The sequence below is a fragment of the Ornithorhynchus anatinus genome, chromosome 9 (assembly GCF_004115215.2).
Source record: "Ornithorhynchus anatinus isolate Pmale09 chromosome 9, mOrnAna1.pri.v4, whole genome shotgun sequence".
In the NCBI taxonomy this organism is placed as follows: Eukaryota; Metazoa; Chordata; class Mammalia; order Monotremata; family Ornithorhynchidae; genus Ornithorhynchus; species Ornithorhynchus anatinus.
The window spans coordinates 609,751-634,263 of record NC_041736.1 but is presented as its reverse complement, the minus strand read 5'-3'; the positions used below and the strand labels follow the sequence as shown (position 1 = coordinate 634,263).

General features: G+C 45.0%; 1 protein-coding gene and 1 long non-coding RNA gene across 4 annotated transcripts in view; one reads left to right on the top strand and one right to left on the bottom strand.

The window, feature by feature from the left end:
* Nucleotides 1-267: 267 nt before the first annotated feature.
* LOC114814220 lies at nucleotides 268-8,463 on the bottom strand. Its single transcript, XR_003761971.2, has 4 exons — nucleotides 8,371-8,463; nucleotides 5,926-6,070; nucleotides 2,205-2,388; nucleotides 268-1,192 (listed from the first exon to the last, which is right to left on the bottom strand). It is a non-coding gene; the product is annotated as an uncharacterized LOC114814220 (long non-coding RNA).
* Nucleotides 8,464-8,498: 35 nt separating this feature from the next.
* The window catches only part of DARS1 (aspartyl-tRNA synthetase 1), a 62,015-nt gene continuing 46,000 nt past the window's right edge, over nucleotides 8,499-24,513 (top strand). The window contains exons 1-3 of one of the 3 annotated variants that reach the window (XM_029071755.2): nucleotides 8,499-8,734; nucleotides 13,149-13,206; nucleotides 16,823-16,915. In XM_029071755.2, coding sequence (XP_028927588.1) covers nucleotides 8,672-8,734; nucleotides 13,149-13,206; nucleotides 16,823-16,915 — 214 coding nt within the window. In that variant the 5' untranslated portion in view covers nucleotides 8,499-8,671. Of the gene's footprint in view, nucleotides 8,735-13,148; nucleotides 13,207-16,404; nucleotides 16,521-16,822; nucleotides 16,916-24,513 lie in introns of those variants that run through there. The other 2 variants (XM_029071756.2, XM_029071757.2) reach the window with 2 other exon arrangements.

Genomic DNA, 24,513 nt, shown 5'->3' with positions numbered 1-24,513 from the left:
CTTAGAACAGTGCTTGGCACATAGTAAGCACTTAGCAAATACCATAATTATTATTATTATTACTATAAAAAGAAAGGTAGACGGCAGTACTTAGAAAAAAGAAGTTCTGTGACTTTTTAGACTTGGAAGCTAATTAGAGAAGCCTTGAGGCAGTGTGTTTGCAGAGTTTGGTCTGGGGCTAGTGACCCCAGGGTGTCTGGTGGCTTGGATGTGGTACTCTGGGACTCTTGATGGATAGACAGAGTTTGTAGAAGAAAAGAAAAAAAATGCTGTTTAAAAAACCACTTTATTTTCAGGCCCCGAGGCGCGCTGCCTTCTCCTAAAACGCATCCAGAAAGCCAACTGTATACATGGCAAATGAAAAAGGATGTCCCTTTTACTTGGGTGAAGTTTTGCGGTACAAGAAATATCCCTTGTTTGTTATCAATCAGCACGTGTTTCCCCAAACTTCCTGTTTTTTACAAGATTTATGAATTGAAAATCTGGTTCATTGGAGGAAAAGTGTATTATTGAAGCTGCAAAACAAAGAGAATGACTAGAGCTTTAATCCTTTGAATAAGGCTTTGTTTCCCATTGACTTAAACTTCCTAAAGGAAGTAGAGTTGGAAAATCCAGGAAGGACTTGTATTTTATTTTATAACAGCTTTGTGGCTGGGGGCTGGGCGGGGGGCATTTGAAAACTTTAGAATCCCTTTCCTGGAGAGCGAGCGGGCACCTGACCACAGTGTACAACCACGCTCTAACAGAACTCTGAACTGGGGATCCTTGCCCGCCAGAAAACTTCCTGGTTCCTGGTGCCAAATGTGGTTTCGCGGACAATCACTCACACTCCTCCTGGGCAGAAGTTCAAGGTCTCCCAAGGTCTCCCAAGATGTCTGGAGTTTGAATGGGGATAAGTGCACTTGCCTTTTCCACACAGAAAACAAGCCTTGATTTCACTGATTGGGGTCATAAATGTTTCTCTCCATAGACTTCAAGAGGTTTTTACCTTGCAATTGACAACGTAAACAAGCAAGACAAACGGCGGGGGGGAAAAAGGGAAGTAACAGCATTAATTATAAAGATAAAATATACCAGCTGGAACAAACAACTCTACAATACTCACTTTTCAAATTGCAACCGTATTCAAATGCCCTACCAGAACGGTTTTTAATGCGCTTCGCTCCTAACCACACTGGTTGTACTTCCTTTCCTTTCAAGAAAAAAAAGAAAGTCCAATCAATCAGGTGTTTCATTCTCACAGTTTAATGTCTTATGGGGGTGGGAGAAGCTAGATTTCAATGCCAACTGCCCACCCGGCCGGAGCTTTCTCATCTGGTCTTTGTGCCTCTCACTGTGCTGGAGGCCTAGATTACCGTCCCCGATGCCCGGCCTGTCGGGTCCTATTACTTAAGCGATATGTGGCTCTCCTCGGGGACTGTTGGTGGTGTCAGTTTCTTTTGTCCTCCACAGGCAGAATGGAGGTGGATGGGCACTGGCTGGGGCTTTCCCCTGCCGTGCTGTGAGGGGCCGAGGGGCAGAAGGGCAGGCAGCCTGTGGATTTTCATCTTTCTTAGAATCACTGTGGGGAGCAGCTCCATTAGAGGTCTCGTCCCCCTGTCAGGGACTTCCCATCCAGGGAAAGGGTTAGGGGCTGAAACTGGGTTCCTGACTGTGCTAGCTGTAATGGGAGACGGGTATACCTCTGTCTAGGCGGGCGAGGCCTCGACTGGCGTTCCCAGCCCCCACGGGGCCACCAGAAGCCCGGCTTGATACTCTGGGGAAAGAGGATTGTTGGCCCCGCTAAGTGACGTTTCAGCTTTCAGAGCTTGTGAAAGCTGAGGTCGCTCACCAAATTGCTTTAAGTGGTGAGGTGGGGGGAGGCAAAAGGGGGTTATGAGAGGGAGGCGCCGCGAACCCTTTTAAGATTTATGGAGCAAGGAAAGGCCAGAGGCCTATAACAGGCGTGGCCTTAGGAATGGCAAGGGCTGAAGGACATTCACCAAACAATTCGAAAAAGAAAGACAAACCCAAAGTTACCACAAAGAGAGAGAGAGAGAGAGAGACCTCAGAAATTTGGATTGCGTTTCACCACTGTCTGCAGCTCGGAAGACCCCAATAATACTCTCTCCCCACTAGGAGCTTCTATTTTAAAGAGGCAGCAACTAGACACAGGTTACACACTCATGATACAGATACCAAACAGTGAATAACAAAGAACCCACCACTTTTAGGACTAGTTTTAGTTTCTCTTCTTCTTGTTTTCTGTTTTCCTTTTTCCAGGGGAAGAGTTGTTGAACCTATGAAGCCAAGAACGGCTTCCAACATGAGATTGTATTCAAGGAGGATTGGTAAGTGGGGACAGGAAAGTGGCATCATGATGAGTTCGTAGGATGGAAGGTGTGGAGCCTGGAGGAAAATGAGACATAGGATCAAAGGAAACACCCTTTCTCCTAGGGACTGGTAAGGATTCATTCACTCATTCATTCAATCCTGTTTATTAAGTGTGCAGAGCCCTGTACTAAGTGCTTGGGAAAGTACAATACAATAATAAACAGTGGCATTCCCTGTCCACAGTGAGCTCACAGTCTACAGGGGGAGAAACAGACATCAATACAAATAAATAAAATTACAGATATCATATATATATATATATATGTGCTGTGGGGCTGGTGGGGGCGGAGAGGGAGAACAAAGGGAGTAGGTCAGGGTGACGCAGAAGGGATTGGGACATGAGGAAAAGTGAGGCTTAGTCTGGGAAGGCCACTTGGAGGAGATGTGCCTTCAGTAAGGCTTTGAAGTGGGGGAGAGTAATTATCTGTCAGACTTCAGGAGAGAGGTCATTCCAGACCAGAGGCAGGACATGGGCCAGAGGTTGGGGGAAAAATAAGCAAGAGTGGGGCAAAGTGAGAAGGTTAGCACTAGAGGAGCTAATTGTGTGGGCTGCGTTGTATAAGGAGATAAGTGAGGTGAGGTAGGAAGGGGCAAGGTGATGGAGTGCTTTAAAGCCAATGGTGAGGAGTTTTTGTCTGATACGGAGGTGGATGGGCAGCCACTGGAGATGTTTGAGGAGATGGGTGACCTGTCCTGAACATTTCTGCAGAAAGATGATCCGGGCAGCAGAGTGAACTATGGACTGGGAGTGGGAGTGACAGGAGGTTGGGAGGTCAGCAAGAAGGCTGATGTAGTAATCTAGGCGGGATGGGATGAGTGATTGTATTAACATGGTAGCAGTTTGAATGGAGATGAAAAGGCAGATTTAAGCAATTTTGGGATACATACTCTGTTTTCATGGGAAGTTGGCTGACTGAAAATCTCAGTAGGTTCAAGTAAGTTTGGTTAAATTAATGGAAAAAATGTCCACTGACGTTCACTAACAGAGAATGTTCGATGAGTTAGAAAGGTTAGGAAAGACAGAGAAGTTGCATGGGCCCTCCCAGACAGAGGAATAGACATGAGGGAAAGCAACCATCAAACTGTTGCTCCAAATGACTTTGGATCTCACTGGTGGAGGTGAAAACTGGGCTCCTTGTGGGCCGGGAATGAGTCTTCCAACACTGTTAATTGTACTCTCCCAAGTGCTTAGAACAGTGCTCTGCACACAGTAAGTGCTCAATAAGTATGACTGATTAATTGGTTTCATTCACTGCAGTGGGTTTGGTGGGTTTTGTTATTTCAGGACTCCAAAATACATTATTAGCACACTGTTGGCAAACCTGGAGAAGTGAGGAAAACAAAGCCAAGGTGGAAGAGCAAAAGCTCTTGAAAAAAGAGGGACGAGGCTCCGTTTGACAGGAAGAGCTACAGGGATCCAGTGTCAGGCTTTGGGGAACCACTAGTTAGCCGAATTCAAACTTGAGGTAGACGATTTTTGCAGTGGTTTTTGACCACCTGGGGAAATCGGCATCTGAAACAAACAAGGCTGAGACCAGGAAGTTGGCTGTCACTACGAACAGAAAACTTCTTACCCTGGGAAAACTTAAATAGCTGTGTGCAATCAATCAGTTGGGAAATCTCTCTTAATTGTGCTATCCTCGAAGAAAGATTTCAAGGAGCATTCCTAGGATGTATAATTATAATTCATCTACTGTATCAGCCTCCTTGCTGACCTCCCTGCCTCCAGTCTCTCCCCTCTCTAATCTATACTTCCTATACGTCACCCTGTTGACCAGATCATTTTTCGAAAACAATGCTTTGCTCACATTCCCCATCCCCCCCTCACTCTTTGAAAACCTCCAGTGGCTATTAGATCCCCTCCACAACAAACAAAAACTCTTGACACTAGCTTTAAGGCATTCAAGCCCAAGATGTCTCCCCACCCTATTTATCTTCATTCTTCTCTCACTACACCCCAATTCACAGGTTTTGTTCCTCTTAAACCAACCTACTTACTGTGCTCCATTCTCTTGAACTCTGTCTTTCCCTGGCCCATCTTCAAAGTCCTTCATTCATTCATTCAACAATCGCATTTATTGGGCGCTTACTGTGTGCAGAGCACTGTACTAAGTGCTTGGAAAGTACAATTCCCTGAAATTAATTAATTTCTCACATCCTCACAAAGGTATTCCCTTTTCCCAACTCCACTTGAGCACAACTGTTATCACCTAAGCACTTGGGTTGTCACACCTTCTCCTCCCCACCCCCAACCCTCTGTTGCATTTAGGTACCTATCTTTATGTTCTATTGTCCTGTCCTATCGGGAATTTATTGTAGTGTCTGTCTTCTCCCTGGATTTTAAACTCCTTAGGGACAGGAATCTAGTCTAAGTGAATTGTATTCTCCCAAGCACTTAGTAAAGTGGTTTGCATACAGTAAGTGCTCAGTAAATACTCCTGACTAATACACAGTCAATGAAAATAAGGAAAAGTTAACTAGACTGCAAACTCTGTATGGACCTGGAAGATGTTCTGAGCTTAATGTAATACATTGCCCCCATGGAGGCTCGACATATAACATTACTATTACTAAAATGATTACTACTACTACTGGAGGCTAGAGAAAATAAAATGGAAATTACTTCAAGAAGAATATGACTAGTCAAACTAGTTTTGCTCTGGATATTTTTTAACAGTTAGAGAAGCTGCATGGCCTACTGGATACAGCACAGGCCTGGAAGTTGGAAGGACCTGTGTTCTAATCCCAGCTCTGCCGCCTGACTGCTCTGTGACCTTGGGCAAGTCACTTCACTTCTTTATACTTCAATTACCTCATTTGTAAAATAAGGATTAAGATTAATTTATTTTTTACTCTTCCAAGGACTTAGTAGAGTGCTCTGCACGCAGTAAGGGCTCAATAAATACGATTGAATGAGTAAATGAATGACTATGAACCTCATGTGGAACACGTTCTGTGTATCTATCTACCCCAGCCATCAAGCCTGCAGGGTGAGAAGCTTCAGCTGGCAAAATAGAGGAGTTGCAGTGAAGGAAAGCCAATAGGATTTCTAGCCTCTTGGATGTAGGGCAAAGAGGAACTGAAAAATGACTTTTGAATTTGGGGTCTTGGCAATTGGGGTTCCAAGTGTGCGAATGTCCAACTCAGTGACACCTACCCATTTGGATCCCATCCCACTGAGAGGCAATATGGCCTAATGGAAGGAGCATGGGCCTGGGAGTCAGGGAACCCGTGTTCTAATCCCAGCTCTGTCATTTGTTTGTTGTGTGACCTTGGATAAGTCACTTAACTTCTCTTCTGTAAGATGGGGATGAAATACCTATTTTCCCACTCCCCTTAGATTGTGAGGCTCATCTAGCCCAGTGCTTGAGCACACAGTAAGCACTAAAATACAATTATTTTAACCACAAACAGTATCACTTTCAAACTGAAGAACAACTCCATTTTGGTTGTGATTCACAGCAACTATAAAAGATTGACGGCACAGACCTTTTTGGAAATACATTTGGGGAAAGAAGTGGGTTTTGAGAGAAATACTCTGAGGAGACAAACCAGCCTGCAGTAGATCTTTGGCATTCCACTGTTGAGACAGAACAACCCCAAACCATTTTTGTTTCATCGGGCTGCAACATTTGATATTCACTGTATTGGTGTTGTTTACTGAGAGCAGCTTCTGTCTTGCCGTCCTACAGTTCACCTAAAACAGTGTAGACAACGAAGCACAGAGATATAAGGATGGTAAAGGTGCTTGGAGATGTGGTTGTCCTGATCCCTTAGTGGCTACATCCCATAGAGCATACAGAATCCCATCTCTGGAGCAGAACGTGGGCCAGGGAGCCATTTCAGGTGCATATACTGCAGAGAACAAAGCTTGCTTGAGGAAAGTATATAGAGAGGTGGTTCTACAAAAAAAAGAGTATCGTCTCACTGCTGTTGCTCTCCTCTATGTGTTCAACACAGTGCTGAGAACTCTGCTTAATCGACGATCGAGTGCCAGCACCTCTTCTCAGGTCTGCCAGTTTTATCTATGTGTGTCCTTGGGTAAATCACTGAAGAGACGATGACCAGGTGGGGCAGTGGGTCTGGAGGAAAAGATGGGCAGCCAGTGAGCAAGAATAGAGCAGTGCCAGCAGGAAAGGCTGACCTCCACTTCCATAGGACTCTTCCACAATTTCCATCTGGCCACGTTGGAACTGGTGAGACTCCTTGACCACCAAAAGTGCAGGTGGGGGATAAACAACTTCACTGGGGTTGCCTAAGGCCAAACCACAGCTGCAGTTCAGGCTACGGCAAAACCTGAGGCATGGCCAAATGCCACCCTCTCCTCCAAGGAGCCTTCCTAGCTTGGGGAAGGGAGAACTGGAGAGAAGTGACAGGATGGTGCCAAAGGCCAGGGGCTCAAAAAGGAGCCCCGCTCACAAGACTTCACAGAGGTGTGGTGAGGAGTAAATATCTAATATTTACTAATATCTAAGTAAGGCACTTTGGTAGTAAAAGCAGCACACAGGAACCTCATTTTGGGAAGCAGCGCGGCCTAATGGTTAGAGCACAGGCCCGAGAGTCGGCAGGACCCGGGTTCTAGTCCTTGCTCCTCCACTTGTCTGCTGTGAGACCTTGGGCAAGCCACTTCACTTCTCCGGGTCTCATTTGCCTCATCTGAAGCAGCGTGGCTCAGTGGAAAGAGCCCGGGCTTGGGAGTCAGAGGTCATGGGTTTGAATCCCCACTCTGCCGCATGTCAGCTGTGTGACCGTCACTTCACTTCTCTGTGCCTCAATTCCCTCATCTGTAAAATGGGGATTAACTGTGAGCCTCACATGGCACAACCTGATGACCCTGTGTCTACCCCAGCGCTTAGAACAGTGCTCTGCACAGAGTAAGCACTTAACAAATACTAACATTATTATTATCTGTAAAATGGGCATTAAAATGGGCATGTAAAATGGGGATGAGGACTATGAACCCCATGAGGTTCAAGCTGATCACCTTGTATCCCCCCAGCGCTTAGAACAGTACTTTGGATTATCAGTGGAAAGAGCCTGGGCTTCGGAGTCAGAGGTCATGGGTTCGACTCCCGGCTCTGCCACTTGTCAGCTGTGTAATTGTGGGCAAGTCACTTCACTTCTCTGTGCCTCAGTGACCTCATCTGTAAAATGGGGATTAAAACTGTGAGTCTCATGTGGGACAACCTGATGACCCTGTATCTACCCCAGCGTTTAGAATAGTGCTCTGCACATAGTGAGCACTTAACAAATACCAACATTATATTTTAAGCAGCAGCTTGGCTCAGTGGAAAGACTGTGCGCCCCAAGGGGGACGAGGACTGCGTCCAGCCTCATCAGGTCGTATCCACCCTAGCGCTTACAACAGTGCTTGATGCAAGGTAAGCCATTAACCAATACCCTCATCACTATCCCAGCTCTGCCACTTGTCAGCTGTGTGACTGTGGGCAAGTCACTTCTCAGTTGGTGTTTGTTAAGCGCTTACTAGGTGCAGAGCACTCTTCAGATACAGGGTCATCAGGTTGTCCCACGTGAGGCTCAGTTACCTTCTCTGTGCCTCAGTGACCTCATCTGTAAAATGGGGATTAAAACTGTGAGCCTCACGTGGGACAACCTGATGACCCTGTATCTCCCCCAGCGCTTAGAACAGTGCTCTGCACCTAGTAAGCGCTTAACAAAGACCACAAAAATCCCAGCTCTGCCACTTGTCGGCTGTGTGACTGTGGGCAAGTCACTTCACTTCTCTGTGCCTCAGTTCCCTCATCTGTAAAATGGGGATCAAGACTGTGAGCCCCACGTGGGACAACCTGATTCCCCTATGTCTACCCCAGCGCTTAGAACAGTGCTCGGCACATAGTAAGCGCTTAACAAATACCAACATTATTATTATTATTGTTAAGCCCGCAGAGAAGCAGCAGGACTGACGAGACAAACAAGACGACGGTTAACCACGTCGTCGACCCGGCCCGCCCCCAAACACAGACGCTCGCTAACCACCTTCGCCACCCTAACGGCGGTTGCCAGGCGACGGCGGGAAGTCTCGCGAGAGCCACCCCGCTGGGCGGGGAGCGGTGGGCTCCTCGGGGCTCCGTGCGAAAGCTCGCGAGAGGAGCGATTCTCGCGAGCTCTGGAGGGGGGAGCGGCTCCACGAGGTTGTGAGGCCGCCGCGCCCGCCGCCCCCCCCCCACTTCGGCCAACCCAGCCCGACCGGAAGTGCGGAAGGCCTAGGCCTTGGCTCGCGTAGTTGGCCATTCGGTCGGTCCGTGTCGCAGATCCTCCGCTTTCTGGAGCCGCCCCGATGCCCAGCGCCAACCGCAAGAGTCAGGAGAAGCCGCGGGACATCATGGAGGCGGCGGCCGAAGTGGGTGCCCTTGCCGTGTCCGGGGCCCTGGAGGGGGGGAGGGGGGCGGGGACCCCCAGCCGAGCCCAGGACACCCCCCCCCCCCCATGGCCGGGGAACCCGTCTGCCAATAATAATAATCATGGTATACCTTTAGACTGTCAGCCCGCTGTTGGGCAGGGATTCTCGCTTTCTGTTGCCCAATTGTCCGTTCCAAGCGCTTAGTGCGGTGCTCTGCACAGAGTAAGCGCTCAATAAAGACGAGGGAACGAATGGATGAATATCTGCTGCCCAATTGTCCGTTTCAGGCGCTTAGTCCAGGGCTCAGCACAGTGTAAGCGCTCAGTAAAGACGATGGAATGAATAGTTGTGGCCCAGTTGTAAGTACCAAGCGCTTAGTCCAGTGCTCAGCACAGTGTAAGCGCTCAGTAAAGACGATTAAGTGAGTGTCGGTGGCCCAATTGTCCATTCCAAGCGCTTAGTCCAGGGCTCAGCACAGTGTAAGCGCTCAGTAAAGACGATTAAATGAGTGTCTGTTGCCCAGTTGTCCATTCCAAGCGCTTAGTCCAGTGCTCAGCACAGTGTAAGCGCTCAGTAAAGACGATTAAGTGAGTGTCGGTGGCCCAATTGTCCATTCCAAGCGCTTAGTCCAGGGCTCAGCACAGTGTAAGCGCTCGGTAAAGACGATTAAATGAGTGTCTGTTGCCCAGTTGTCCATTCCAAGCGCTTAGTCCAGTGCTCAGCACAATGTAAGCGCTCAGTAAAGACGATGGAATGAATAGTTGTGGCCCAGTTGTAAGTACCAAGCGCTTAGTCCAGTGCTCAGCACAGTGTAAGCGCTCAGTAAAGACGATTAAATGAGTGTTGCCCAATTGTCCATTCCAAGCGCTTAGTCCAGTGCTCAGCACAGTGTAAGCGCTCAGTAAAGACAATTGAATGAATATCTGCTGCCCAATTGTCCATTCCAAGCGCTTAGTCCAGTGCTCAGCACAGTGTAAGCGCTCAGTAAAGACGATGGAATGAATATCTGCTGCCCAATTGTAAGTACCAAGCGCTTAGTCCAGTGCTCAGCACAGTGTAAGCGCTCAGTAAAGACGATTAAATGAGTGTCTGTTGCCCAATTGTCCGTTCCAAGCGCTTAGTCCAGTGCTCAGCACAGTGTAAGCGCTCAGTAAAGACAATTGAATGAATATCTGCTGCCCAATTGTCCATTCCAAGCGTTTAGTCCAGTGCTCAGCACAGTGTAAGCGCTCAGTAAAGACAATTGAATGAATAGCTGTTGCCCAATTGTAAGTTCCAAGCGCTTAGTCCAGTGCTCAGCACAGTGTAAGCGCTCAGTAAAGATTAAATGAATGTCTGTTGCCTAATTGTACGTTCCAAGCGCTTAGTCCAGTGCTCAACACAGTGTAAGTGCTCAATAAAGACGAATGAATGATTATCCACTGCCCACTTGTCCATTCCAAGCGCTTAGTCCAGTGCTCTGCACAGTAAATGCTCGATAAAGACGATTGAATGGATGAATATCTGTTGCCCATTTATACGTTCCAAGTGCTCAGTACAGTGCTCTGCACAGAAAAGGCACTCAGTAATGACGATTGAATATCTGTTGCCCAGTTGTACATTCCAAACGCTTAGTCCAGTGCTCAGCACGGTGTAAGCGCTCAGTAAAGACGATTGAATGAATATCTGTTGCCCAATTGTACATTCCAAGCGCTTAGTCCAGTGCTCTCCACAGAGTAAGTGCTCAATAAAGACGAATGATTGAATAGCTGCTCCCCAATTGTACATTCCAAGCGCTTAGTCCAGTGCTCTGTATAGAGTAAGTGCTCGATAAAGACGATTGAATGAATGGATGAATATCTGTTGCCCATTTGTACGTTCCAAGTGCTCAGTACAGTGCTCTGCACAGAAAAGGCACTCAGTAATGACGATTGAATATCTGTTGCTCAATTGTACGTTCCAAACGCTTAGTCCAGTGCTCTGCACAGAGTAAGCGCTCAGTAAATACAATTGAATGAATGAATGTGTTAAGCACTTATGGGGTGTCAAACACTGTTCTAAGCGCCTGCATAGATGCAGTAATAATAATGTGGGTATTTGTTAAGCGTTTACTAGGTGCCAAGCACTGGGGTAGATTCCAGGTCATCAGGTTGTCCCATGTAGAGCTCACCGTCTTCATCCCCATTTTACAGATGAGGTCACTGAGGCACAGTGACTTTTTTTTAATGGTGTTTAAGTGCTTACTATGTGCCAAGCACTGTTCTAAGCACCAGAGGGGGATGCAAGGTAATCAGGTTGTCCCATGTGGGGCTCACAGTCTTCATCCCCATTTTTACAGATGAGGTCACTGAGGCACAGAGAAGTTAAGTGACTTGCCCAGGATCACACAGCGGACAAGCGGCGAAGCCGGGATTAGAACTCACGACATCTGACTCCCAAGCCCGGGCTCTTTCCACTAAGTTCCGTTGCCAACTCTGTTGTATTCTAATAATAATATTAATAGTGGCATTGGTTAAGAGCTTACTGTGTTAAAGGACTGTCTTAAACGCTGGGTGAACACAAGCCCCACATGGCACAACCTGATTACCTTGTATCCATCTCAACAGTTAGAACAGTGCTCAGCACATAGCGTTCAACAAATACCATCATCATCATCATTATTATTATTATTATTAATGAGAAAATTGAGTTGGACACAACCCTTGCCCCACGTGCGGCTCACAGAGTCAATCCTTATTTTACAGATAAGGTAACCAAGGCACAGAGAAGTGAAATGACTCGCCCAAGGTCACACAGGAGCGGAGAGGGCATTAGAACCCATGTCCTCCTGACTCCCAGGCCTGTGCTCTCTTAACTAGGCCATGCTGCTTCCCAAGCACTTAGTACAGTGCTCTGCACGCTCAATAATACCACCGATTGATTGACTGAGGGGAGCATCGGCCTTTTCTCCCACTCAGGCTGCTCACAGGAGGTAGGAGGAACGGAGGCAGGCTGACTTCCTTCCCCCAGGGGGGTGGGTGGATGCCCCTTCCCCTCCTCCAGTCCAGCCCCACTTGTCCCACCTGTCCAAGCCCAGGCAGGAGTTGGGCTTTGGGCATCTGGGGAGACAGAGCACCCTTTGACAGTAGAGTGATTGACCTGACTGTGAAACAGGAAACAGAACATGTCCTGAAATGGAAGAGGTGTTTTCTCACCCATCACATCTTCGAATGTGAATATATTTGTGCATCTCTCTCTCTATTTATATATGTACATACACATAAGTGCACCCTACCCTCACCCACACACCTACACGATTTAAGTGTTGAGAGCAGTTTCAACTGCAAGTTGCATCAGAGAGATCTAAAGATAAAATCTTATCCAATTACAAGTCCAAGGGAAATTAGGCTTGCACTATCACATCACTGCACTTTTCCCTGTTTTGGAGCACAGACTTCTTATGAGACTCGAGCCAGTAGAAAATAATTGTATGTGTTGTTCACTGATCCTACCGAACTTTTAGTATTATCATTATTATTATTGTATTTAAGTCCTTACAGTGTGCCAAGCACTAAGCCGTAGGTTAGATACAAGATAATTAGGTCAGCTACAGTCCCTGCCCCACATGGGTCACAATCTAAGGAGGAGGAGGAACACATTTAGGCATAAGGGCTATGTATCTTGAAGCTGTCAGTTTGCTTTTTTAAAAATGAGCTGGATAACTTGATTAATTCTATGCAAGGTATAATGCTTTCAGACCAAAATTGTGGCACCTGAAGTCTCTGGACTGCATAATGATCTGGAGTTTGAAAATTTTTCAAGAGATGATTTCAACGGTCTTCCATTTAGAAAAAGGTAGTCTGTTATGATCAGCTAATCAATCTTCTAGGTGACTTTGTTCTTCCATACTGAACACCTGGATACTGTGTTTCCCTTCCCGGAAAGAGTTCCTCACTTGGTTAAGGCACTGAGTTTGCTCTACTTTTTTCTGTTGTCCAAGACTTGAACATTTAAATAATTTAAAATGAGACCAGACTTAACTCATAAATTATAAGGTCTCATACCTCATAAATTGAAGGAGTGTAGCCTAGTGGAAAGAGCATGGGTCTGGAAGTCAGGGGCCTTGGGTTCTAGTTCCACTCTGCCACTCGTCTGCTCTGTGCCCTTATGAAAAATCACTAAACTTCTCTCTGCCTCAGTGACCTCATCTGTAAAATGGGGATTAAGATTGTGAGCCCCACATGGGATAAGGAGTGTGTCCAACCTCATTTGCTTGATTCTGCCCTAGCACTTAGTACAGTGCCTGGCATGTAGGAAGCACTTAACAAATACCATTTAAAAAAATCCCCTGGTTGATTAGCCTTCACTGTTTCATAGTGGTCGTCATTGTATATCATAGAGTATTTTAAATAGAAAGTTATAACATTGCACAAATTTTTTTGTTTTTCTTATTTAGGATTATGCCAAAGAAAGATATGGTGTATCTCCATTGATACAGTCACAAGAGAAACCAGGTTAGTTACTCAACCTATAGGAAATAAAGCCTTTCTAGAACTTTGTAATATTAAGGGGAGGTCCGCAAGGAGTTTTTGTAAGGGGATTTGCTCCTAAAATCATCCCATCGCTAGGAGACCCCCTTTTTTATGTCCTCCAGAGCAGCTTAGTTACTCCTACTAGTGCTATGTACTAGTTGCAGTTCGATTTGCACCCTTTGTTCACCCCTCCCACAGCTCTTTTTTACATATCTGTAATTTATTTATATTCATGTCTGTTTTCCCCTCTAGACTACTGTTAATTGTGGGCAGGGAACATTGTATTAGCTCTCCCCAGGTGCTTAGGACAGTGCTGTGCGGCACTGTAAGTGATCAATAGTGCAATTGAGTGATTGATGCTAGAGTTGTGAAATTGTTTTGGAGAAGAGATTGCAAGGAGGGGTGGCTGACCCAGTGGGGAGCCTATTTTGGGGACAAGGTGCTAATCTCTTTTAAACTCCTGCCACAATAGAACTAAGGTAAAAAAAACAACTTACTGGTGTAGGCCTTGGCCTTGAAAGTGACAGTGACTACAGATAGCCACCTTTGATATGATATGGAAGAGTTTTCGAGCCAACAATGGTAGGTGACCAGGAGGACAAAGGGCAACTGGCTAGGGAGTGGGGTTGGCATCTCTGATGTAACTTGGAGGGCTGGACCTTTGCGCGATCTCCTGAGCAAGGGATATAGAAGCCCCCAGCTCTCAGGGAAGACTCGGACATCTGTGGAAGTCCCTGGGAGCCCAGCAGCCTACAGCCACACAATCAGGCCTCCCACCATTAATGATGAAAATTCGTTTTTTATCTCATTCTCACTGCCCTTTCTCATGATTTCATTTTTAGCCTTCTCCTTTACTTATGTCGTATTTGAAGGAATTGGTGATTCTGTAAGGGAAGGAGAGCAAACTTAAACCAGTTGTCTATCGGGGTTGTCGTTATTTTTAGGTCTTCTCAAATCACTCTTCTTTTTTTTCCCTTTTTTTTTTTTTTGTTATCCCTAGACTTTAACACAGTCTGTGGATGAGAAGCAGCGTGGCTTAGTGGAAAGAGCATGGACTTGGGAGTCAGAGGACATGGGTTCCAATCCCGGCTCCGCCACTTGTCCGCTGTGTGACCTCGGGCAAGCCACTTAACTTCTCTGTGCCTCAGTGACCTCATCTGTAAAATGGGGATTAAGACTGGGAGCCCCACGAGGGACAACCTGATTACCTGTATCTACACCAGTGTTTAGAACAGTGCTTGGCACATAGTAAGCGCTTAACAAATACCATTATTGTTATTATTATTAGGACAGGGTTATTAAATCTCTTTAATTTTTCCTGTATAACATACTTAATCACTTCAACGAATGTTAATAAACTCATTTGGCTGCTACTGAGATTTTTGTCTTCGATTCTCTCCTACCCCTAATCATTTTTGGTGATCATCCAGCTATTTTATTGTTGGGAAAGCAGTGTAACCTAGTGGAAATAGCAGGAGATGGGGATGCAGGAAACCTGGGTTCTCGTCTAGGCAATGTGTTTGCTAATTCTGTTGATTTGTACTCTCCAAAGCACTTAGTACAGTGCTCTACACATAGTCAAGTGCTCAATAAATACCACTGACTGATTTAATTGATTCTGGTCCCAGCTCTGCCACTGGCCTGCTGAGTGACAAGTCATTTAACCTCTCTGGGCCTCAGTTTCTGCATCTTTGTGATGGGAGATATCTGCTCTCTTAGATCGTGAGTTCTCTGTAGGATAGGGACCATATAGGATCTTATCTTGGGCTTAACCCAGTGCTTGGCACCCAGGAAGTGTCTTGTGAACGTCATGGCTGTTACTACTGTATATTTCAATCAGTCAGTTGTATTTCCTGAGTGCAGAGCCCTGGACTAAGCAGTTGGGAGAGGATAGAACGAGTAAAATACATTTAATTCAATAGTATTTATTGAGCGCTTACTATTCTTATCCTCAGGAAGTTTCCTGAGAATCGTGTTCTTGGGAAGCTTTATCCCTGTGACTCTGTTTTCTTCTTTATTTTTCTGTTTTGGATCACTCTACTACTTTTCTGCCTTTGGGTTATTCAAAATTACTTTACCTCTCTGTGTTCTATTTTATTTCTTTTGGGCTGGGAAGTTTTACAAACTGAAAACTTTGCAGAAACTTTGGTTTTGACCCTGCTGTTTTTACTTTTCCACCTCTCTGTACTCCCTACCCCCATTCCTTTCCACTTACACCTACTCTTCTTTCGGAGGGGCCTAAAATTAGGAGAAGGGTGGTCTGAAGTTTGCTTATCATTTTCAGTGGGAGATTGCTTCCTCAAATTTGGGAGGCAGGAAGAGAAGAAAGTTCTGTAAATATTTCTGGGAAATTTTGAATGCAGTCTGTTCTCAATGTCTGTACAAGAAAGGGTGAGAGCGCGAGTGGGAACTTGTAACTCAGATATTCATGCTGTGTGGATCCTGGCTTTGCCTTGGTTCTCTTAGACACCATGTTAACTTTTTTTATGGCATTTGTTAAGTGTTTACTATTTGCCAGGCACTGTCCTAAGTGCTTAAGTAGGGTTGTGGGTTGTGGAGGGGCACATTGAATTACTCCTTCACAAATCCGACTGGTTTAATATCAGCAGTTACCACCCTGGAGACATATAGGATGAGGCACTTGTAATAGTAATACCTAAAAAATGTCATGTTTTGTCTTAAAATTTGCAGTTTTTCCTCTGAATATGAAATGCCTTGTGCTGAAATATAAATAATATTCACTTGATTCGAGTTATTACAGTAACTCTGACCAGTATTAGAGAAGAAGCATAAACTTGTGGAAAGAACTTAGGACTGGGAGTCGGGAGGCCTGAGTTCTAATCCCAGCCCTGCCACTTGCCTGCTGGGTGACTTTGAGCAAGTTATTTAACTTCTCTTTGTCTCAGTTCCTTCATCTGTAAAATGGGGAATAACTACAACCACCTGTTCTCCCTTCCCATTAGAATGTGACCCCATATGGGAGAGGGACTTGTATCAATCAGTGGTCTTTATTGAGCGCTTACTATATGTGTCTACCCCAACACTTAGCATAGAGTAAGTGTTTTTCAAATACCGATGTTGTTATTACAGTGAAGTTACTGCTGGATTTTCCTCATAATTCACAGTATGGAGTGTGAAGTTTGGCAAATTTTGCCTTCTGATTTTAGTTTTGCATTCCAGATTGGATGCTTAAGTACCTGAGGAAGGCAGAGGGGTGTTTTACTCTACAAATAGAAACATTTGGTTTATGGATATGCTGCCAATGGGCGAGAAAGTTGGAGAAGCAAAGAGAATGTGTATGTAAATATTAAACTATTTTTGTTCTTTCATTACACTGACAATTGAAAAAACATATAAAGAACCAAAAACCAAAGTAAAAGAGAAGTTTTTCCCTGTCTCCAAAGTGCTTTATGAGTACATAACCATGTAAAGATGGGGAGCGCTTTCATTAAGCAAAAACTCCTCTATGCTGTATTTCACATTCTGTTTTAGGAGATAAGCCCGTAAAGTAGAAGTTAAAAAAGTGTATTTTCTAAGGGTTAAAATAATCATAAGTTGTTTGTCAGAATAATGAAGCAGCATCACTTATATCATGCAGATCGAGTTTTGGTTCGGATTAAAGACTTGACAGTTCAAAAAGCTGATGAAGTCATTTGGATTCGTGCCAGGATTCATACAAGCAGAGCTAAAGGTGAAGTACATTGTTCTTTTTCTTTCCTTTTTTTTTTAAACTTATGAGAGGGTTAATTTTCCCCTTTCAGTTTCTCATTCATCAGATTTTTTATTGAAAGAGAAACAGATCCGTTCTGCTTTATTATATCGCCTCTCATTTATGCAATTCTGAAGGGTATTTTTTCCATAGCTTTCCAGTTAAATTTACTTTGTAAATTGAAATTGTAAATTACTTTCCTGATACAGCCAGCAAAGTAGGCTTAAAACCTAACCAAAGAGCTTACATGTGTTTTATTAGCTCTTCTCAAAAGGTGACTCCAGGTGTGGAGGTGGTGGGAGAAGTGTTTAAGTTGCTGTTTGAATTTATAAGTGATGTTGGTGGAAGTCGTTTCTGAATCATCAGGCTTCACCCACATTCAAAAAGAATTCCTACCTAATTGACTTGTACCTACCCCAGCATTTAGAACAATGTTTGACACATAGTAAGCGCTTAACAAGTACTGTAAAACAATCAATATAACCTCATCATCAGTAGTACTTACTGAGTACCTGCTTACTATAGAAAGAGCATGGTTTTGTTACTTGGGGACATGCTGAGGAAGTGTAAGACACAATGTCTGACCCTGAAGAGCTTATGATTTAAATGACAAGCAAGTAGACCTAAACTGGTGAAGATGCACATTAAGAGCATGAGAATGGATAGAAATAATAGACGCAAGTGAATAAATAGGGAAACCAACGAAAAAGTATATAAAAGCATCTGAAGAGGTTGGGCTGGCCAGAAAGGTGGGGGAATTCCTCTGTATATTTTGTGTGTCTATTATACTTACCAAATGTTCAGTACAGTACATTTTACCCAATACCACTAGTACTAATAAGTGTTACTGTGATTATTTATGATATGTATAATTTAATAATGATTACTATATTACTACTTATATTGTTAAAATGAATACTGTTATTACTACGGCTTCTGCTGCTGGATGGAATTGAGCAAATATTCACCTCATTTACCTTATGCCAAGGTAAAACATTTAAGCGTACCTCCCACTACATTAACCTAGTATATTATTTCCTAATGAATTTGAGATCAATGTACTGTTTATGTACTGTTCATTGTAGGACATGGTGACAAAAGAGCCATCCTTGTTGGGGTTGGGCATTCTGGAAATTCATATTAAACTCTATTTTCAAAGACACCGACTCTGCACTCTGTCTTAACCTTGTCCGATATGGACAGTTCATTAATCAAGAAGCAGCTGAGGGAAACGGGGGAGGGGTGGGGTGTGTGTGTGTGTTGCAAAAACATATGTATATAAATCAATAAGACACTCCCGCCCTTCTGGATCACAAATAGCTTCTCTGTCTCTGAGATGGTTTCCTGGTGGCAATTGGATAGAAGAGATGAGTCATGGGAGTGGCAAGAACCAGAGGAGGTCAGCGGCAAGTGGGCTAGGAAACAGCAGCAGGAAAGAGGGAGGAGATGGAGCTGGAGATGCAGGAGAGGCGATGCCTGAGAGGCTGGAGTCTTTAGGAGAGATGTTAGATGGGGAGGGAGCTGCAGAGGAAGCTATGGAGAGGCAATAGCGGGAGCAAGAATGGATCCCATAGGCATGGAGAGTTCAAAGGGGGACTAAATACCTGTTCTTCCACCCACGTAGACTATGAGCCCCTTGTGGGACAGGGACGATGTCCAGCCCGATTGATATGTATTTACCCCAGCACTTAGTGCAGAGTTTGGCAAGTAGAAAATGCTTAACACTCTCAGTTCTCTAGACTGTGAGCTTCTTGAAGGAAGGAAACATGTCTACCAACCCTGTTATATGGTACTTTGCCAAGTGTTCACAGTGAGTATTTGATAAATATGACTGTCACAGTGTTTAGTGTGGTGACAGGCACATAGTAAGCATTTAACAAATACCATTAAAAAAGATTGATTAATAAATACAATTAAAGAGAAGGGAGGAATGCAGATTTCAGCTCCTTTTTACAGATGAGGAAACAAAGGCACACAGAAATTGTGACTTGCCCAAGGTCACAAAGAGGCAAGTGGTGGAACTGGGGTTAGAACCCAGGTCCTCTGACTCTGGAGCCCATGCCCTTTCCCCTAGCCCATGCTTTTTTGTCTTGCCAGTCATATTCAAGACTGGAAAATGTAAAGCCCTCCCATTCTTGGAACCAAGCAATAGATAGGTTTGGGGTGTTGGGTTACAGAGCTGTCAACTGCAGGTTTGGCATGAGCAGGTGTGAACCCCACCATGACACTCTAGCAAGGTGTTTTGTATAGTTAATTTAACTTTCTAAAATAAGTTGGTAGAGGCTCCCTTATACCTGCCCTGGGCAAACAGATCTCCCGTTATCTGGAATGTTTTGGTCCCTGCCACATGACAGGTAAGCAAATGTGGCCCCAGCTTCCTTAGCTGGCTTCCAGACCCACCCAAAATGGTTCTCCTTCCTCCAGATGAGGGAAGGAGTGAGGGTAGGATGGAGGGAGAAGAGAGGAATATCATTAAAAAAAATTTAATGCCACACCCAGCCCTGCGGCAGCAGGACCCAAAATATTTGCATGCTTCTGAAGCGTGTTCTGAATTTGTCCAGGGGCTGGGGCTGGAAACCAGGGCTGCCCACTCAGCTAAAGGGGACAGACCATGGGGAATCCAGGTTTCATTTGTGTGGTTGCGCTTCCAGCCACAACGGTCCCTGCCAGCCAGGTTAGGCCGGGTCCACTTGGCTCCCCAAGCTGTGCCTGGAAGGGAGGGAGGGAGGGAACCAAAGGATGTGCTGCAGTTACACTGTGGGTTTTAGTGGCAGGTTTTAGATCTGTTGTAGCAAGACATTCATCATGCTTGATATTGCAGACTGACAAGTGATGATAAGGAAACGAAAGGCATTTCAAAAGCCTGGTGGCAGAACCCTGGCAGTTTAGCATCCTGTTCTGCAAGAATGGCATTCTCTTAGACGCTTCTCCTGATGCAATAACTAGATTATTTTTTTCACCTCAAATTAGCTAGTTCTAAAATACTGATACCACTGTATTCTCAGATTGCCAAACAGATGATTGTACATTCAATCTTGAAAGGGTGGTGCTTGGCAGGGTAGGGAAGGACAGACTCTTTTGGTCTTTGAGACCCTAATCAACATTTTTTTCAAAATGTGAATTATGACCCCAGGTGTATCTCAAGGTGTTTGTTTAAATTGGAATGAGAATGAATGAAAAATTAACTTCAGTCTTAGGAATGGCTTCTTTCCTCCAAAATCAGTGTATTCTTTGCCTATATCAAAGAGGAGTTTAGGAGTTCCTTTTGTAATTAAGTTCCTCTGCTACTAAAATAGATGTATTTTAAATGAGGACACTGGGGGATGGGCAGATATAAATATGCAAGTATGTCTGGGTGATGGCAAGGAAAGACCTTTCTATCTTTACATACCTCAGTGAGTAATATTTTCCTCTTTCAGGTTCCCGCTCTCATTTTACCACATTTTAAAAAGTTTTTCCTTATCTTGTGAGCAAATAATAATACTGTCACTTGCTAAGTATTGCTCAAATCTGAACAGTTTAGATGTTAGTTTGAGGCCTCGAGAAGGATTAGCCTCCTTCTGAAAAGCTTCCAGTAGGAAAACTATAAGTCTCCATTCCCTGGAAGGAAGGAGTTGAACTAGGAAGTTTCCTTTGAGATCCCAGCAACATTTGCTGGGTAATTGGGGTGGCTGGGAACGGCTGCAACCACTGATGCCCGGGGTGCTCGTGCCTCTTGCCCTGCTGCCCACTCCGCTTGCTGAGACCTAACTGTGGGAGGGGAGTGAGCGGCACGAAGTGGAGCAGAGCGGGTCTCCCAGCCGCCATCTCCACTGCCGAGCCTTCGAATGGGGACCATCTCCCCATTTCCTCTGGATTTTTGAGAGGGAAAGTGGGCGAGAACATTGAACAGTCAGGTGAACAACCCTCATGATTGTCGGCATAAAACCTGTCCTCAAAATCCGTCTCCTCCCTTCTAGTCAGGCTTCTAAAATCTAGTCAATTTCCAATTAATGACTCCATCTCTGGGGTCTCACATATTTCTCGGGGGAGCGCACACTAGCATTTTTGATGGTTGGTCATCATTCCAGTCAGTGGTTAACACTAAGTGGTCGGAAATTTCTGAAATGAGATTTTAAATAGAAATGAGAGGCAGTACCCTGAGCGAAAGACAGACTGCCCTCTGGAAGATGGAAGCGAGCAGGGAAGTCAACACAAACCTCCCTTTAACCGTTCGTTATTGCTTATGGTCGATGTCCCGAGGGAAGTGGAGGACGAGAAGGAGAGAGAGATCCAGAGAACAGCAGGGACTACAGCTTTGGAAATGAGTTCAATAATGAAGGGCTAAGACCATTGGGATTGGTTAGGTTAGAGAAGAGAAGTCTCAGGGATGACTTAATAACAGGCTACAAGCACAAAATGGACCATGACACCAGACTGACTCCCAGCTGGGCTCCAGTGCCCCCAAAGAGAAAAACTGAAGAGATGGGTTTGATGTTACACTGAGTCTGGTGACCATCCACCCTCCCCCCTACCATACCCTGACTACAGCTGTGATGTATGACTGTCTCGTTTGAGTCTTTGAGGCAGAGCGAGTCATTGCCTGACAAGAAGTGTATAACCGCCCTTCCTCCCCCCCCCAAAAAAAGAGAGATGGAGGGTGACTTTTTTCATCCACACCGAGGAGAGAGAAATTGGAAACACCAAGAACGTGGTTAGAAGAAGAAAAAGGCTTCGGGTAGGGGCTTTTAAAAAGACTTTCGATTCAACCCACTCAGCTTCTTTGTATGGAACAATAAGAACAATTTGAAATTTCCAGTAAGAAACAGTCACAGAAAGGACTGAATTTACCAGCACTCTCTGCCTTTAATATGCAGGTGCAATTTTAATGGAAGATATACATCCTCCAGTTTAAGCATGTTTGTTTTTCATTTCTGGTTATTAATTCATGGAAACCTTATCAGCAGGCAAGCCTTTCATTGAGAATAGCGAGATCCAAGTGGTTTATTTGTAACTGAGAAAAAACCAAGCTTGTGTGCAAGAGAGACCTGTGGTCTACGTGACATGATGACCCAGAAACCAAGGGTTGTCTGCTTTGGGGAGAAAGCGGTCCTTGAGCAGAGCTGTCATGCCCAGGTCCCTTGCTGTCCTACTCCCCTCGATGTCTTCATCTCCTTTTCTCTCTCCCTGGCATAGGCGCCTCAGTGTTTTATTGAAACTTCCTGGAACTTTTTTTTGGGCTCCCAAATAGCACAGGCAATTCTTCCATTTCAGTGCACTGTCATTACGGGTTTGGGATACAATGTTTTTAGGGAACTAGGGACCATTCTTCCGACAACACACATCTGCCTCAATCCAGCGCAGTACATGGCTGGAAGAAATGCTTTGGTGCTTCACGTGGGTCAGGGCATGAATTTTAATGCCAGATTTTTCAGGAACATAGTTCTCACGTTAAAAGAGATCTGAGTGAATATATTAAAAGAGCTTTAAAAGGTGGCTGAGAACTGAAGTGTTTTGTGAGCCTTGCTGGCATGAGAGGTGTCTAACTTAGAGGTCCACTCTTCTGGCTCTTCCCTTTGGAGTGTAAATCCAAGAGGAGAACAGGGACCGTGTGTGTCCTACTTCTATTGTACTCTCCCAAGCACTTATTTTGGTGCTTTGCATTCAGTATGCCCTCAGTAAGTACCCTAGATCAGTAGCATTGTTCCCCGGGGATGCCATTTCCAGAGTCTCCTCCTGTCTTGCATGTGGCTTAAAGTCAATCGGAATTGGTGTCATGGGAGGTCTCAGGACCCGTGCCAGCGCGTGCTGTAGGATTCTCTCTGGCACCTCCAAGGGAGACGGGACCCAGGCCTCAGTGCTCCAGCCATACTCCTCTGATAATTGGGTCATTGTCTCTGATGCCCAAGCCTGGAAGGATAACACTGGGGCTTCTGGGGGCCCTTATCCTGGACGTGGCATTCCCAGTCTTTCAGAGGCCTGGGGTTTGGAATAGAAGAAGACTGTTAGGGAATTGGGGACCATACTTCCAACAGCACACGTCTGGCAGGATACAGCACGGTGGAGTGTCGGAAGAAACGGTTTGGCACTTCATCTTAGTCAGGAGACTGCTCTCCAAAGTCTGCAGTACAAAATAGGGCCGTGAGTGAGGTTGACTGAACCACCAGGTGTAAATGTTAGTTCTTTCATGAGACAGTGTGGGACAGTGCCTTTGGTTTTCTTAGCCTTCGGTTTTTCTGCATGTTATTTTTGTAGGTTGAAGTATTTGCATTTATCAATCGAAATATGGAAAGTTTGCATTATAAAATTTTGTTTTATGGGGATTTTGAATAATTTCATGAGCAAGCATACTAATAAATATTTCATGATACTTCTGTAGTTCAGGATTTCAAAGCACCTCCTAATCAGTAATTCAGTCTTCACAAAAGCCTAATGAGGTGAGGGGAGTTTATTATACTCCATCTCTTCCTCCCACCTCCTGTCAACACTTCTCCGCATCTTTGTGTGTTTGCAGGTGGGCGGGAAGGTAATTATCCATTGCTCTCTGTACTACAATTCCACTTGTCCTAAACTTGAAAAATGAATTTTTAGGTGGACGGCACCACTTTGGTACATCCACAGTTTTTCTCTCCAGCAATTTTCCTCTTCTGGCACCTACAGGGTCTTGCCACATTGCCTAGGGTGTTTTGTCTTACCTTGCGGAATTTTTTTTATTTCCAGGGGTGCATTGATCACCTCAAAGGAAATGAGGAAAATACAAAACTGTTACTTGGTGAAGAAATAGCATCAACATCTGTCGGGGACAATTTGAGATTAAAATGTAGCATATCAAATTTGGGGAGTAGAGCCAGAGAACAAGCAAGGGAAAGTGGGAGATAGCCAACCCCGAGAGAGACTGACACAGTGGTGATTGATGCAGGGAGAGGGGAGGCGGCTGTGGGGAGGGATGTTGAGTTGAGCCGGGGCAGACCGGGGCTGCGGGGGGGAAGGATAGGCCTTGGAGTGTGGGAGGGGGAACTCCTTGGGAGACAAGAAGCTGGAAGGCTTCAGGAAAAAATAGGTGATGGTCAGCTATCTCAAGCCTCCAATGCTCTGTTTGGGGGAGCCATATAGAGAGCACTTGGTGGTGTTTCATGGGGAAGCATTTGAGAAGAAGGCAGCAACCAGAGCAGCCTCAATGCCCCAAAGTCTATTTGTCTCTGAGCTCGGGACAGGATTACTGGTATTCCTGCTTGCAGTTGCTGATGAGCAGCAGCAGCTTGAAAAAAGCTAGCTTCACACCAGAAGGCAAAACATGTGTCTTAAATAATTAAGGATGGACCTAGGGAGGCAGTGATTTAACCACCCTGCCCTTCTGTTGTACATTTGATTATTGAACTTCTGAAACTTCAATATTTTCAAAGCAATTCCTGCTGTGGGTTGGTAATTGGATTATTTTCAAGCACATCAGATATGAAAGACTGTTCTGGCCAGGAGAGCCAGATGACCACGGGTGCATGTGTGCGTGCTAGCGGTGTATGTTGAATTCTGACCTAATTTTAAAGTAGTGAAACGAAGCAACATGTCCTTAATACACCTGCATTGTTTCTGTTTTTATTCAG